The following is a 17,340-nucleotide window of genomic DNA, read 5'->3' on the forward strand; positions in this document are numbered from 1 at the left end:
AACAATGGATTAAAAGGAACTGCAATGTAATAGTTAACTAATATGTATTATGTCAAACATGACTGACTAACATAATCTTAAAAATTTATGAAGGCAAGTGCTATTACTATACAGAGTTACTTGTTTTCTTAAACATTTGATAAAGCTTTATTCGAAATTGTATGCACGTCATTTTCGAATTATCTTCTTTTATACGCTGTCGAAAAGATATGTTTGCTCCACCACCATAGAACATAAGCGATCCTCATCATTTGAACAATAATTAATGTAGTATCTTTAAGGGATTGTGGGTAATTTTCACTAATACTTCATTATCTTCTTACATTATTGATGGCACAGACGTTATGGAAACATTGGTAATAGATATTACATTTAAAATGAATTAAGCTTCACTTTACAATTTTCATAATGCATATCCATATTGATTTACACAATGGAAATAATTTTGCTATATTTGATACTCATATAGAAACTAATGTTGTATTACAATATTCTTTAAATAAATTTATAAATACTGTATCTTTCTTTCTACAATGTTCGTAGATGATGTTGACAACTTCTATAATAAACATATTCACCTGCTATTCGTTCCTTTATTGCTTATAATAAATAATGTATTGGGAATGAATAAAACAAATGCTATTGTTTTTCAGAATATTTCCCCCATAGATTGTCATCAAAGCAAAGAAAATACGACGATCCTTGGCGTTTCTTTACAAGTTCGTCTGTATTCCTCTTCTTAGTGTTCTTAAGTTTATTCTCTATGTATAACATATACCATTAATCATCGAAGACCTTATTTAAAGCAAAAGTTATTTTGTTCGAGAAGCCCGTTTCGTTTTATTTTCAGACCATTTCAGTCAGATATATACACATATTCGGATAAATAAGCGCTTAAATATGATGATACTGGCTTCAAATTAACGAAATTTGACTGTATACACCATGAAGAAGGAAATATATCATCTTGAGACTTGTAATTTCCAATAATGAAAAACATTGTATTATGTAAAAAGAGTATGTCACAATGTTACTGGGTAAACACCTTGGTCGTATGAAAATAATTTGAACTTTTTTAAAAACAGTCGAGCATTTTCAATATGGATTAATATTTTATCTTTTAATAAACGTGTCGGTTATAACATTATCCAGTCCACAAATATATACCAGAAGTAGATCACATTTCATATAAATTACAAATTGAATATGTGTAGTTGAAATGTGCTGGTATAAATACAACACAAAGCAAAGAGCACCTGGTTAGCATGGCACTGTGGTATTTATGTCAGTCTGTTGCATTAATTATTTCCAAATTTACTCTGCATTCTGCTAATATGTATTGATATGTAATACATGTAGTAATCTTCATATTAAGGTTAGCACAAATGTCAGATGAATCATACGTTGCAGACAAGTAAAGCATCTTTTACATGTAGACGATATAAAAATGTCATCTTAAGAGTCGAGACAAATACTTTGCCAGTCCGAAACGCGCTAACAACCAGTTTTCAGGTATCGCCATATAAAAACGTATTCTAACATATGGAAATCAAAATACGTATTGAAGTCATTCGCAGATATTTTACATCATGCTATTGCCCTCGAACGGTCGACATTTGTCGGATTTGAAATAAGCAGCCAGACGCGGCCGAGAACACATTCTGTCCTTATAACTTTTTAGGGTCGGTATATAGTCAGCGTTATTCCAGGCGTCCGGAAACTGGGATTCTGTAGCCCGTAGGGCCTGCATCAGCCCTAGATCTACGTAAGTCACAGTCTCTCCAAAGAGGAACCTGTAAAACAGATAATTAAATCTTGTACATTTTACATATTTTTCTTTTACTGGCGTTAATAATAATGTTTCCATGTTAACCCCAACACATAACAAAAACATATGTCCGTGTGCTCGTTTTTGAGCTATTGTCACTCAAAGATGCCAAAATGACAAAATAGTGGATTTTATTGGAATTAAACCGTTTTGACCACATACACTAGAATCTAAAGCCATAATTCCCTAATGAGGTATTTGATATGTATGGATGTTTGTAGAATTTATTTTCAAGTAGTCTTCATTAAAAATATACCAGTTATGATTAATAAGAGTCATATTTTTTCTCAAAATAACAACATATGCTACCCCTACCCCTTAATTTTGAGCTCCATAATGCACCATTTTTAGCCATTTTTGTCAAATTTAACCCTTTTTTGAAAAAGTTCTGTTATTAAACTTTTGTCGATAGTTTGCACATCAATAGGGAAAGGGTTGTTCTTTCTAAATCAGGCAGAAAAATGGGGGGTCCGTGTGCTTACTTTTTTGCCCCAATTATATATTTGTTATTTTTCAATATTTTTGACTAAAAAATAAAAGTGCTCAAATTACCATTAAATGTAGAAATTAAGTGACAAAAGTGTATCATTTCTCACATTAATGTTCAATAATTTAATTAACATGGACCCAGTGAAGATTTACAGCAAAAATTAACTCGATACAGCTGAAAATGCTGACGCGGTGATGATTTAAGTAAAAACAATTTAAGTAAAAAATGGGAAAACGGTGGCTCTACTCAAAGCCAAAAAAGACACAATTTCAAAATGACCGCCAAATGGGCCATTTCTTAAAATCGCTGTATAAAAGAATCTACTTAAAATAGAAATGTTATTTTTGGACAAAATTTGCTACAGACCACATGCTACAGATATTGATAAATCGTATTTGAAAATCTCATTAGATTTTTGATCTATGTCGAAACGAGACTTCAGCGGGACTGAAACCACAGAGGAATACATCCTTAAATACCTATCAACTATGAATGCGAAAATAATATAATAACATATAAACCGTTTCCGACCCAGCATTACATTTGAATTTGTCACATACACTCTGCATTAGATAACAATTAAACAAGTGATTACCTGCGGGTGTAAGCTATGTAAGCTATTCCTATACTTACCCTTTCCCACCATTGTTCTCCTTCAGCACAGCCTCGAAATGTTTGAGCCAAACTGGTAATCTTTCGTTGACAAATCGTTCTATGTAAGGCTTGGTTTCTTCAATCTGATTATAATAGGTCATGGTAGGATGGAGTCCGTGGAAAGATAATCTTCCTGTGTACAAGTAACTGCTTAAATGATGTCATCCTCATCAATGTTTACATGTATAAGACGTGGAGTTAGATGGTAATGTTTGCAAGTAGACAGGACAAAATTGAATACGCAAAAAGAAAAAAAGGAAATGGATAAATCATAATTATATACCACTACAGCCAACTCACGTTCAAATTATTTGACCCCCCCCCCCTTCCCCCCGAATGTATCCGGCTATACGGTGTTCAACATAGTCCCGTTAGTCGTGTTTCTTTTCCCCCTTTTTTACCTATCACAATAGCATTTGGTGATGTTCTTTTTTATAATAACCCCCCAATATATATTTCGATTTGGTACATATTTAAGTCAAGTTAATAATATTTTTTACATAAAAACAAACATATCACGATATTTAACGCTATACTACCATTCCTAGATATATAAACGCCCAAAAGTCATCACAAATATTCATATTCTCTTTTCGATAAGATCATTATCAACAATATAACAGCATACGCTACAAAATATAAACTGACACCACCTAATGATCTGTACCTTCGCCAATGAAGTCGTGTATAGTTGCGTTCAGTTGATCGGCACGCCATTCGTCCGTCTCATTATCAGGGTACATCCCAAACTTCTTCCCGAGGTACTTACATATAGTAGGAGTTTGGGCGAGGTGGAAATCGCCTATATTGGGGAAAAAAACAACAAAAAAACAACATTATAAATTTTAAAACTAAGGATGAGATATCACGGACGATGATAACTGAACTTGTTTGATTGATTAAATTAACGTCCTATTAAACACAAGGGTCATGTGAGGACGGCCGCCCATGTTTGCGGTGTGTTGCGTGTATGAAGTATGTGGTAAGTTTTTTGGGACACTGAGGTTTATTTGAATTCGTGTCCTTTTAAAGGACGTCTGTTTGTATACAGTCTATGTACAGCGGTCAAAGGTTGTTACGTCGGAGGACTTACCGTTACATAGTACAGGAGGAAACATGACTGGGAATCCGTCCAGTTTTCCTTCCCTCACCTTGGCGATGACTTGGGGATCAGTGGTGTCCTTAAATTCGATGCCTTTCTCGACAAACAACAGTCTAACGTATTCACCTCTACCGCTCAAAGGATGGTAAAGTAACTCCCAGTCATCAGCCATGGTGTATTGATACTAGTAATCTGAAATCAAACATTGGTTGGTTTGATGATTTAACCATCATATGGTCATTGTCCAGAATATTTATAAATATAATGCAGTTAATACCAATTATGTGTGAATTATTGTTTTCACAAACGAAGTTAAATGAAATTAGCAAAAACTAAATCGTTATGATATGATAGACGCATACCTATATTTTATTATCTCCAATTCTTTGTCATGGTTCAATAATCATGTGACGTATTTACGCTAACAATCCTTATCATCTTGATATATTTGAAAAGTATCGTTTTCCTCTTCATTATTATAGCAGATATGTTGCCTTGATTTTTCATAATAATCGCCTGCCTTTGTCAAATTTAAGTTTGACCTTGACCCAGCCTTGACCTAATTTTGTATGGTGACTGTCATCTTTATAATGAAATTTGAAGTGTCTTGGGACTCTTACATATTACAGCTTTATCAATATCTTAAAGGTATCGGATATAAAAACAGTCACTTATGCCAACTCTGATAATGTAGTGAACGATTACCATTCCGCATCCTCTGGTTCCCGCTATTATGGGCCTCCTTAAAACGCAGTATTATGTTGATATTTTTTTTAATAAATAATGTGCAGAAACCAAAATGAATCAGTTGCATTAGCTATAATTGGAGAATACAATGCACTTGTTATATTAGAGAGTATAGTATTATCCCATAGATTACACCATAACGGAGTATCAATATCATATCATTTGCATGAATTATGGTTTTCTATGATACATGTATGTCTGGCCTGTCGATTTATCAGATCCCAATGTCGACCCTGTTTACGCTAATATATATTTGACGTCTGGTTAATAAATATAGTGCGTATTTCAACATTTTCCTGGAACCAGTCAACAACCCCCGCGTTACTGTATTTCATCGCGAAAACGAAGAGGGTAACACACTGTCACCCGTCAGGTGTTAGAAAATACACCAAGTCGAATTTCTTTGTGTGCACAGCCTTGATAACACAATATTACACAAAGGTTTACTCATAGTTACAAATTCACAAATGTTCTGAATCTTGACATTGTTGACATGTGCTTTCCTGTAAGCTAGCTATTGAGAGCATGAAGGTTTTGCACATTAACACAATGGTTTTAATGGTGGGTTTTAACACAAGTACTGTACCTACAATAACTTTACAGTATACACATAAGGACTTTGCAGTAAATTGGTGAATTTGTTTGCTTGTTTGTTTGAGTTTTACGGCCCATCTACAACTAAGGTCATTTAGGGCCAAACTACTAGTCATGTATTAGTATTAAAGATAGACGAAAAATATTGATTGGATCTAAAAAATTAGGATAAGACATCATCCATTACTAAGATGGCATACGTACCCGTATCTGTCTCGGAACAGCAGTGATTTGTAAACACACCCGACTCCAATCACGAACTCTCACATTTTATGCATGAAACTGTATGACTTGAGTATGCGGTGTTAAGATCACGTCTTAGCTCTGGTCATTATTTGGAACATAGGTCGACAACACATATGCATACCCTGCATTTAAATATCCGTCCGTCATTCAATGTTATTTAAAGCTTAAGAATTGTTAGCTTAACAGCATTAAACATGTTTTGGAAGTGTTGTTTATGTTTCCATGTGAGGAGAAAACCATGAACATTGCAGATATAAACCGCAACTGGACGTTTGGTTGTTTGGTTTATGAACGGTATATGTCGAGCCTTTAAATAAATCTTAAGAAAGAGATATGTGTCGGTGATAACGTCGGCTGACAAGCCGATCGAGTGACATGTAACATATATGTTAATATATAGTAATATACTACTTCTAATTGTAAATCAATATACATTATTATTACATTTACATATATCATATTACATGTACAATGTATATGCATAAACATTTAAGTTCTGTGGAAATCAATAGAAAGTATAATGAGGAAAGGGATAAACAATAACAAATAGCGTTATACCTTTATCAGGTTTTGGAGGAAAAAAACTACAGAAAAATACACAAGAATTCGAGATTCGTCTTTTAACAAGAGGCCCATGAGCCTTAACGGTCATCTGACTATTGGCACAATACAACATTTTAGCCATTTTGACCCCTGTGATCTGAATGAAGATCAACGGTTTTTAAATAAATATGGTAGCCCTTCATCCCGGGAATCTTACGAACCTGGGCAAATTTTTATAGGGTTCATTTTACCAGTCACCGTTTTCTGGTCACTTAGATGTTTGAATTACTCGTGCATTTGTCACTTCCAATACAAAAGCGTCTTACAAACCTTTACAACAACATGAATTTCATGTTTTTCTGTCACCATGTGTAAACAGAATGGTACTTAAAGATAGAGATTCTTTTTAATATGACGTGTCCCGATTTTAGTCTGTTTTGCCGATGTCCGCAACTCTTTAAAATGATTTTGCATTCTATCCTACATTAAAAATGGCGACCATGACAGGTGATTTGACTGTCCGACTTATCAACGAAAAACGGTAATCAGGCGTGTCAATTATTTGATGGCAATCGCTAACTAATTAACACCTCAGTTACCTTAAGTAACATGCTAAACAAAAATATCCAGTTTCATACAATATTATGTGACAACTAAGAAAGAAAGAACATGTCGGATGAGGTTATATTGGTTTAAATGATTTTTGCTGGTTGTTTCTATAAGTTTGTTGGTTTTTGCTGAATACGCTGTCAACAGCAAATTAATTATTGAAATTATTGACAATTAGTAAAGCTTATTAAGATATATAGCTTTCTTGACTATTTCCTTACTTTCTTTTAGGTATTAAACATTGCTATGATTTTTCTTAAAATGAAAATGTACCATGCATTGAAAGCATATTGTGTAATAGCATATTTTCAATACAGTAGCAGGAATACCTTAATATAATTTTTTACATCTTTGATACAATTATTAATGTTGAAAACACTGAAGAAAACAGCAAAACTCATATTTTAACATAAAAACTTGGTTATTAAGTCTTATTTTACAAAATAAATATAAAAGTCTAATAAGAAATTCTTTGAAAATATTCGCTCGCTCCAATTTTTTCTGCTTTCAAAATGATTTTAGAATTAAAAAAATTTCGCTCGCTCGCTCCTATTTTAAAATTCCAAAATCCGAAGAACAAGAAATCAAATTGGAATTGCCTTACCCTTCATCTCTACCAATAATCTTAAACTTCAGTTCCGAGTTTCCCACTATATACTAACAACTAACACTGATTTTTGTAAAATTGATCTCTCTAATAATCCTCAATGTTTGTTATGTGCTTTAGAAAGGGAGACAACGAAAGGTTATATATATATATATATCTGTATATATAAAAAAGTCAGTATAAGTCGATATGGAAGGAAAATTCTTTTCGAAAAAAAAGAAAAGAAAAAAAGACAGGTGTCGTTGAACTTGACCTTAACATTTTTTAAGAAAATGAATAAAACTATTTAATCAAATATTACACTTTTAAAACCAAACCAAACTGTATCGTTGTTGTATGACTGGGCGGTTAGTTGATTCGAATGACTTTCCATTTAAAGGTTATTAAGGATGCTGCGTATGGGAGATTTCAGCAAAAATGGCGATGACGTCACACAAAGGTACATCCGGGCGCTCAAAGGTAAAATTCCGTATATCTGTACACATTAACATGGTGGGAACACTGCCGCTTGCGATGTTTGTTTACATTTTACTGTAATAAATAGTACGGCAATCCGAGAAATGTTACTTTATCTTAATTTCAAAAGGTGTAAATAAAATTATGTAACAGCAATATATAGATATTAACATATGGTATTTCTATATTTTACTATGTTTATACTCCATTTTCGACCGCCACGAGAAAAAAAGCGGTCGCCATTATGTATAAACATTGACAGAAAATTGCAAATATCAGCTTGAAATTACAAATTAAATTCCAAGTTCCGCAAAATATCGTACTGAAATTTTAATAAGCGATTACTGTTTTCTTAGTCTTACTTGGTTAAACACCTGTGTGATTATGACCAAATTAAAGTTTGCAAGATAACCCAAGGCGCACGGCAGCCATTACGTACCGTACTGCCAAGATTTCGATTTTCGTCCTTTTTCGGAGTCACAAAATTACGTATTCTGGATAACTTTTTCGTCAGAAATGTTTGAATTTAGTGTATGACATACAAATAAGTGAGTTTACAGTAACTTTTTATCATATTTTTAAACAAAACTTTGAATATTTTAGGATTTTCAAAGCCGTGCACAATGTGTCCTGGTTGGCATTTACAGTATACTACGATCTGTATTCATAAATCTAAATGTAGTCTATCTAACATGTATTCGAATTATTTAAAAGTAATATCACTTCAAATTTAGACTTCACATAGCAGCCCATGGAATAAAAGCGACTGAAATTAAAAAATAAACTATACAGCATTAAAAATGAACGATTTCACCATTTTATTTTGCGAGATATCGGCAGCTATACGTGTGCGTATACATGTACATTACTTTAAAACAAGATATACATGGTAAAGAAAGAAATAAATATCTTAGATAAGCACTTATTGAGATATGTGTTGGTAATTACGTATTTTATATGATTAAATTCCCAACTATGGGCTGTGACCTGAGGTGATCTACCAGCGAAGCCATGTACGAGCGGCCGTGATCTGGCAAGGTGGTTCACATTAGTTTTATTAATAGTGTTTTGAACAGCTTTTTCATGTATAACAGAAACATTACACAATAAAATCAATAATCTATTAATAACTTTTTCACAACATGGATTTCTACCTGTGAAGAAAAAAAGGCCCGACACCGCTTCGCAAGCTGACATGGCTTCAACACTATATCTACACAAATATATTTAGCAATGAGCTATTTTAGATATAAAAAAATATCTGTCTCAAACCTCTGAAACAATAATAAACAATTTTATAATCGGAATTTGTAAATATGAAAGTGTATATTTTTGTCAAAGTATCGATTGTGTAGCAGAGATGTACGTATCTGTTTTTGTTTTTATTAGTCGCCATACTGTGTTTGTACTTTTGAAGACCCGGATGTAAACTTTCTGTGACGTCACGCCATCTTTTCTGAAATCTCCTATAGCTAACGCATAAGATTTCGTGTAATGATGTTATGTGACTAATTCTTATTAACCATAAGATCTTTTCGCATAAATATGTTAGCTTGAACCTTTGATATATTTTTAAATAATGAAGTACATTGTAATATTTAATCAAAGGCAAATTATGTCGAGTTTGTCTTATCATTACTGGGCAAGCACCTTGATTGTATAACTTTTTTTGGACAAAAAATATGAATAAAAAAAAGAACACCTGATTAACATGGCACTCTGGTATTTAAGTCAATCTCTATTGCATCATTCATTTCTAATTTTACTCGGTATTCTGCTGATATATATTATATGTAATACATGAAGAAATCCTCATTAACAACGTAAGAACATATGTGAGATGCATCATACGCTGCAGACAAGTAAGGTGTCTTCTTTATTCTGATAATATAAACACGACATCTTAGAGGAGTTGAGACAAATACTGTTCAAGTTCTACATCCAAGTCCGGAACGCACAAACATCTATGTTTCTGGTATTACCATATTTAATCATATTCGAAGATATGAACATTGATATGCGTATTAATAGTCTTTCGCAGATATTTTACATCATACTATCGCCCGCAAACGGTCGACATTTGTCGGATTTGAAATAAGCAGCCAGACGCGGCCGAGAACACATTCTGTCCTTAAAACTTTTCAGGGCCGGGATATAGTCAGCGTTATTCCAGGCGTCAGGGAACTGGGATTCTGTAGCCCTTAGGGCCTGCATCAGCCCTAGATCTACGTAAGTCACAGTCTCTCCAAAGAGGAACCTGTTTAACAGATCATTGGTATATTATATACATGTATAAAATGTTACCGTGAGCTGATTGTTTTTCATTTGCGTTAGTAATGTTTCATTATTAACCCCCAATCGTTAAAAAAAACAAAATACCTTCAAGTCTTTCAGTGGTTGATTTTGTGGTTTTTTCCTCAAACTCAATAAAAATCATTATCCGTTAAATTATTTAACATGTAAAAAGGCAAAAATAACAATGAATTTTGAATGTCTCCGACCAAGGATTAAATTTGAATTCTCCATACAGAACAGATAAAATATGCATAAGATGACACACTATAACAAGAGAGTGGAAAGTTAGCGCATAGTATAAGACATTGTTATGTATAAGACATTGTTATGCATACCATATTTTAAATATATTTACCCAAGTCATGGTGTTTGATAAAATGGAGCTCATCTTTGTCCCTCGGACACCTCATCATATGATGCATTAAATGGTCCAAGAACTAGTCAGATGAATTTTAAACATACACTTACCCTTTACCTCCATTGTTCTCCTTCAGCACAGCCTCGAAATGTTTGAGCCAAACTGGTAATCTTTCGTTGACAAATCGTTCTATGTAAGGCTTGGTTTCTTCAATCTGCTTATAATAGGTCATGGTAGGATGAATTCCATGGAATGATAATCTCCCTGTGTGATTACACAACGTAAATCATATCAAGTAACTGCTTAAATGATGTCATCTTCATCCATGTCAATAGGAATGGAGGTAAATATGTTAAAAGGAAATACCCTGATTTTCGCTATAAGAAGGGATGTTGTTGTGATCATAAAAAATGGATCCGCGAAAAGTTAAGAAATGGATTGATTATGATTATACAAAATGTTTATCATTACATCCAACTCACTAAATTAGTGCAAATCCTGGAAATTTTGACCCGCGAAACGTTGCGGCTATACGATATTCAAACATAGTCACGTTAGTCGTGTTTCTTCCCCCCCCATTTTTTTACCTATAACAATGACACTTGATGATGTCCTTTATTATAATAAAACGTAAGAAAATAAAATCTACAAGTACATATTAAAGTTGAGTAGATAACATTTTTTTGAAGTAAAAAAGACAAAATTTTCACCATACTTATCACATTACTACCGTTCCCAGATAGATAAACGCTGAAAAGTCATTGCAACAAGTCATATTCTTCTTTCGATAAGATAAGTATTAACAAAACAATGTTAAAACTGATACCACCCAATGATCCGTACCTTCGCCAATGAAGTCGTGTATAGTTGCGTTCAGTTGATCGGCACGCCATTCGTCCGTCTCATTATCAGGGTACATCCCAAATTTCTTCCCGAGGTACTTACATATAGTAGGAGTTTGGGCGAGGTGGAAATCACCTATATTGAAAAAAAACCATCAATTTTAAAACTAAGGATTAGATATCACGGACGATGATAACTGAAACTTGTTTGATTGATTAAATTAATGCCGTATTAAACACAAGGGTCATGTAAGGACGGCCGCCCATGTCTGCGGTGTGTTACGTGTATGAAGTATTTAGTACATGTTTTGGGAGACTGTGGTATATTTGAATTCGTGTCCTTTTAAAGGACGCCTCTTTGTATACAGTCTATGTACAGGACTTACCGTTACATAGTACAGGAGGAAACATGACTGGGAATCCGTCCAGTTTTCCTTCCCTCACCTTGGCGATGACTTGGGGATCAGTGGTGTCCTTAAATTCGATGCCTTTCTCGACAAACAACAGTCTAACGTATTCACCTCTACCGCCCAAAGGATGGTAAAGTAACTCCCAGTCATCAGCCATGGTGTATTGATACTAGTAATCTGGAATAAGATATCGGTTAGTAAGTTGATTGGGCATATGGTCATTGTCCAGAATATTTATGAATATAATGCAGTTAATCCCAGTTATGTATGAATTATAGTTTTTAGAATTTAGATACTAATTTAAATGACATAGCCAAAAATAAATCGTTATGGTGTGATATACCCAAACCTATGTCTCCTTACCTTCAGTTCTATTAGTAGTTCAATAATCAAGTGATTTGTTTTTTTTTACATCACAATTCCATTGGGAAAACTTATTTCACCTGAATTGCACGGACAGATCGATCTATTTCCGTTATTTGGCATACTAATCATTTGCCTTTGTCCAATATTCAATTACGAATTTTACTTTTGACTCAGTCTTGACCTAAATTTGTATGGTGACTGTTATCGTTATAATGAAATTTGAAGTGTCTTGCGACTCATACACATTACAGCTTTATCAATATAATAAAGGTATCGGATATAAAAATAGTAACTTTGCTCAGCTCTAATAATGTAGTGAACGATCACTATTCCGCACCCTCTGGTTCTCGTCTCTAACGGCTCAATGGGCTTCCATAAAACGCACAATTAAGCTGATATTTGCTTTTAATAAAAATGTGAAAAAAACCCAAAATGATTCAATGGATTATCTATAATTGCAGAATATAATGCACTTGTTTTAATGAAGTGTAGAGTAACATCCCACAAATTACGCCATGTAATATAATATAATTTGCATAAATAATAGTTTTCTATAATATGCCTGGACCTGTCGATTCCGTACACTGTTTACTGAGATACATCATCAGATCCCCATGTCGATCTTGCTTCGCTAAATATCCCATGTCTGATTAATAAATGTTGTGCCTATTTCAACATTTTTCTGTAACCAGGCAACAACCCTCCCGCTACTCTATTTTATCGGAAAGAAGTAGAGAGTAATTCAACTCCAAACTCTCTTCGTACACACTTACACACTTACACACGTAAACAAACAGGATTTAAATAAACCGAGTCGAATGTGAATGTGTGTACAACCTTAATAATACATGTAAATTCTTACAAAAAAAGGTTTACACATATTACCTATGACGACTATTGGCTGAATTCGTAGTAGGCATATGCTACAAATTTACAAATGTTCTGAATCATGAAATCGTTGATATGTGGGTTCCTGTAAGCTAGCTGTTGAACATATGAAGGTTTTAAACATTTACAGAGAAGAGTGTGTGTTAATACATGTACATACAAAAACTGTATACATATACACATACAGACTTGGCAGTATATTGTTGAACAACATCCATTACTAAGATTGCATACCTACCCGTATCTGTCTTGGAACAGCTGAGCGTTGTAAACACACCCGACTCCGATCACGAACTCTCACGTTTTATGCACGAAATTGTATGGTTTGAGTTTGTGGTGTTAAGAGCCCCGGTCATTATTTGGAACATAGATCGGCACACGTAGGATTGATGAAGGATATTATGCATACCCTGGCTATAGTACGCAATAAAGCTGAAGTATTGTTAGCTTTACAACGTTAAACATGTTTTGAAAGTGTTGTTTGTATTTTCATGTGAAGGAACAACCATGTGTAATACAGAGATAAACCACAACTGGACACTTGGTTGTTTGTTTTATAACGGTCGAGTCTGCGGTCAGCCTTTAAATAAATCTTAGGAAGGAGATATGTGTCGGTGATAACGTCGGCTAACCAGCCGGCGAAGTATACGTAACACCTATAGTAAACATAAACATCTATGTTCTGTGGAAATCGAAAGAATATATAAAGGGGACATAGATATAAATCAATGAAAATAGCATCACAACTCTATCGGGGGGGGGGGGATTAATATATTGTTTCACCCAGTGAAATGGCAACATGAAATGAGCTTCACTATTACAATGAGACGCAATACAAGTATACGGCAGTCTCCGCAAACAAACTGACGAAAACATAAACACGAGATGTCGTTCTTAGTGGCCTTAATTGTAAGTAAGGCGTTAAGCGAAATCAATCAACCAAAACATCAACGATAATGTATTCACTTGTCGTTTCAACAGATATTATTGAGTACAAAGTTATAGACAACGCACAAATCTTAATGCAGAGATAGTATCACAAGTTACAATGGATCCGTACGAATGACCAACTCAATATTGTCGTAGTTTCCATGGGAAAAATGTGAAATTGTGATATCTGAATGGGGAAAGTGTAAAATGGATCTACGTGCTCTGCTACGCGTTTGTTGACGGTGTTTGTTATAACATCCAGTCAATAAAAATCAATTACATTTATTGAACTTTAAGCTAATACTTGCCGCCAGACTGTGGCGATAACAACCGCTTGTCTGTACCCAGAAACATTTATTTAAAAAAAAAACCCAATAACTTTTTGCTAACTGGTATACACAGTCAAAACAATTATTGATGTGAGTCACCCAAGATTACATTCATACTACCACTTATTATTTATCACGTATATTTACACTGGCATTACATATACAATGAATCATTTGACAACGGATACACACTCCTTCATCAGACGACGTCAACAAGTGCAAAACCAGAACAGCTGGTAAAATGTACGGTTCTCCTGTCCAAATATAAGTATACTTTTTATGATCTACGTTTCCTAAAACCTGTCTCTGCCAGCTGTCCCTAAGATATGTTTATCAGCGCATTATAAGAATATATAGAGATACGTGCTTTGTCGTGATAAAGGCAAAGGAGTGAACAACTGCTGTATACTTGGTAACCTTTCATTATGTTACTTACATAGTTTTTCCATAAACCGCAATTGCTACATTAATTATAATTCTGTCAAAATGACAATACTTGTCCAAAGGCACAAAGGATCTGATCGACAGAAATAGAATAGTAAGTGTATCTGTTGTTTTCGGAATAATGATAAATGTATTCAAGTAATATATTTTTAAAAATAATTCTTTGTCCTAATATCTCCGCGATCAGCGTTTCTCCCTGCAAGATCTAGGTTACTTCGCCAGGCAAAGACACACCAGCCTATCATATAATAGCTTCTGATCACGTTAACATTCAGCATAAAGGGAAGGAGACGAATAGATGGCTTGTTGTCAGTATAATGTGACCAGAAGGTGTATACTTTGGTGAGATACCACTACTACACTTGGCATATTTGGAACATATCATACATGTCACATTACGCATAACAAACAAATCAACGTAACAGCTTGCAGTAGTTAGGCAATTACGGTCTAGAGTGCAATATCATATAATCCAGAGATAGAACTAAGGACATAATGAAACGAATTTAAACTTTACAAATTGGTTTCTAACTTTTCGTACGTCAAGTTGATTTGTTTACACCATGTTCAAACAACTAAGACAAACCATTGAACGCGATCGACGTTGTATGATGCGGGTGCATGTGCTGTTTGCTGTGTTTGGCGGCAAGCTTCATTGAGATAGCAGTACAAAAAGGACAAGAGTTATACTATACCAGAAACCACAACAAAAGTATACCACAGCCTCCTGACATTCACTCATGCAACATATTGCATACCGAGGAGGTCGCCTTAACTGCTTATTTAATTTTCTATTTGTTTTGTAGTGCTATCTCACGGAAGTATACTGGCTAAGACTCTACTGACAACAGGTTAAACGTTTACCCCAACTCATTGAATGCTGAGAGCAAAGCAGGAACAGCAACTTCAGAACCTTATCATTTTAGACAAGGTTCCTCGGCCAGGTATAACTCCAGAGTATCCCTCTTTCTCAAGGTAAAACACCATACGGTGTCAATAGAGACGTTTGAGAAGAAAAATATTATCATCGCCTTTTACAACTGTGCTTAGCTTCCTTCATGACAGTCTTAGTTTGTTTGTTTGATTAATTAACAGCCAATGTCATGTAAGGACGGCCTCCATGTTTGCGGTGTTTAGCGTTTATATGTTGCGTGTTTTGGGAAACGGAGGTATATTCGTATTGTGTCGTCTTGTATAGTGGAACTCTTGTCCTTCTTATAGTGATATGAAGTGCACTACATTACTTTACATCGATCTTTACTAGTGAAGTCCTCCTCGGCTTCAATAGGCAACCCGAAAGAACAATCGATGATAATATTCGTGTTTTTGTTTTTGTTTTTGTTTTTTCAAAAGGAGACGCACCCATACTTATGTAAATCAACTGCAATTTACCGTTAACTTCTGTTTGATTAATTTGTAAGGACGGCTTCCCATGCATGCCTTGTATATTCGTGTTGTCCGTGTATAGTAGAACTCTTGCCCTTTATAAAGTGCTATATCACTACAGCAAGCCGCTGAAGATACTAGGCAACACACCCCACCCGGTCACATTATACTGACAACAATCGCCCCTTCCCCTATATGCTGAACGCTAAATAGGAGCAGAAACTACGACTTTTATATACTTTGGTGGGTCTCGGCCAGGGACCAGAACTCAGAGCCTTCCTCAAAATTTTAGCACACCATTAAACTCCATACATGTAATATTCACAGGATATAAAAAGGAATTCCCCATAAAATAATAAAAAAAAATGTTTTCCATGTACATGCACTCGTGATGTAAGGATGAAATGGAATTATGGCTACTTGATATCAGCAACATGCATCGACAGACTGAGAGAAATTATAACAATATCTTCTAACCTAGTAAAAAGATAATCAACGAAAGCTAGAAGATGTACATTTTAGCTTGTTTTTGATAATGTTTCTGTCATTACCCTTCAAACGCTACAACCTAACGCAACGAAACGAGGACTTTGATGCCATGATCATTTTAGATTTTTTTTATTCCATATGATGAACTAAAGAGATCCGAGTTGCTTTCCTTTCTTGCAATAGATTTATTTAAAATTCCATTTTCTAGAAGAGTTACCTCCCATCATTCGTTTAGTACTTATTGATTATAAAGCGATGTTGAAATATAATGAAAAGTCTTTTATTTCAAATTGAACATTTCTTTTGTAAAATGACATATGAATTGTAAACGCTTTAACTAGTACATAAATTTGGTATATTTCATCTATTTAACTACAATGATAGTACTTATCATTCATTATTCCAGTGTGTTAGCTACAGTACACTGTACAATGCATACCTAGATGGACGCAAAGTCAACTATGATGATGAAATGAAATTTTTAAGTGGGGTTTTCTACCGTTTAAAGTTTGAAAATCAATGATATTTTTTGTCAGGTGAGATGAATATATACCAACAATCAACATGAGCAAATATTTGAGAAGTAAAAGCGAACCGGGACGAACGGCCAAGCATGTGGCCGATTGGAAAATTGATCAAAAACAAGTGTCTTTTCAAACAAACTGTAAAAATGAGCTTTGTGGAGTAATATTTTTCTCATGCGATATTATGTATATGGGGTAATCCG

General features: G+C 34.4%; 2 protein-coding genes across 3 annotated transcripts; both read right to left on the reverse strand.

Annotated features, from left to right (window-relative positions):
- Positions 1-61: 61 nt before the first annotated feature.
- LOC138333199 (glutathione S-transferase P 2-like) lies at positions 62-5,788 on the reverse strand. Its single transcript, XM_069281409.1, has 5 exons — positions 5,620-5,788; positions 4,066-4,266; positions 3,640-3,774; positions 2,952-3,105; positions 62-1,793 (listed from the first exon to the last, which is right to left on the reverse strand). Exons 2-5 carry the CDS (start codon positions 4,244-4,246, stop codon positions 1,583-1,585), a joined length of 681 nt encoding a protein of 226 aa, XP_069137510.1. The 5' UTR covers positions 4,247-4,266; positions 5,620-5,788; the 3' UTR covers positions 62-1,582.
- A 2,882-nt stretch (positions 5,789-8,670) lies between these two features.
- Positions 8,671-13,502, reverse strand: LOC138333198 (glutathione S-transferase-like). Of its 2 annotated transcripts, none has more exons than XM_069281408.1 (5): positions 13,270-13,502; positions 11,758-11,958; positions 11,373-11,507; positions 10,640-10,793; positions 8,671-10,133 (listed from the first exon to the last, which is right to left on the reverse strand). In XM_069281408.1, the coding sequence occupies exons 2-5, from the start codon at positions 11,936-11,938 to the stop codon at positions 9,923-9,925; spliced, it is 681 nt and encodes a 226-aa protein (XP_069137509.1). In that variant the 5' UTR covers positions 11,939-11,958; positions 13,270-13,502; the 3' UTR covers positions 8,671-9,922. The 2 variants fall into 2 exon arrangements, with proteins under 2 accessions (XP_069137509.1, XP_069137508.1); XM_069281407.1 differs by having other exon boundaries at positions 13,274-13,499.
- Between the last annotated feature and the right edge of the window lie 3,838 nt (positions 13,503-17,340).

Source organism: Argopecten irradians, chromosome 10 (assembly GCF_041381155.1).
Source record: "Argopecten irradians isolate NY chromosome 10, Ai_NY, whole genome shotgun sequence".
In the NCBI taxonomy this organism is placed as follows: Eukaryota; Metazoa; Mollusca; class Bivalvia; order Pectinida; family Pectinidae; genus Argopecten; species Argopecten irradians.

Bases quoted from the DNA above. Each gene is read 5' to 3' on its own strand.
- LOC138333199 (XM_069281409.1), bottom strand. From the start codon at position 4,246: ATGGCTGATGACTGGGAGTTACTTTACCATCCTTTGAGCGGTAGAGGT. The intron at 3,775-4,065 runs GTAAGTCCTCCG...TCCCCAATATAG, and splicing joins TCCTCCTGTACTATGTAACG to GCGATTTCCACCTCGCCCAA. The intron at 3,106-3,639 runs GTACAGATCATT...ACTTGTACACAG, and splicing joins ACACGACTTCATTGGCGAAG to GAAGATTATCTTTCCACGGA.
- LOC138333198 (XM_069281408.1), bottom strand. From the start codon at position 11,938: ATGGCTGATGACTGGGAGTTACTTTACCATCCTTTGGGCGGTAGAGGT. The intron at 11,508-11,757 runs GTAAGTCCTGTA...TTTTCAATATAG, and splicing joins TCCTCCTGTACTATGTAACG to GTGATTTCCACCTCGCCCAA. The intron at 10,794-11,372 runs GTACGGATCATT...GTAATCACACAG, and splicing joins ACACGACTTCATTGGCGAAG to GGAGATTATCATTCCATGGA.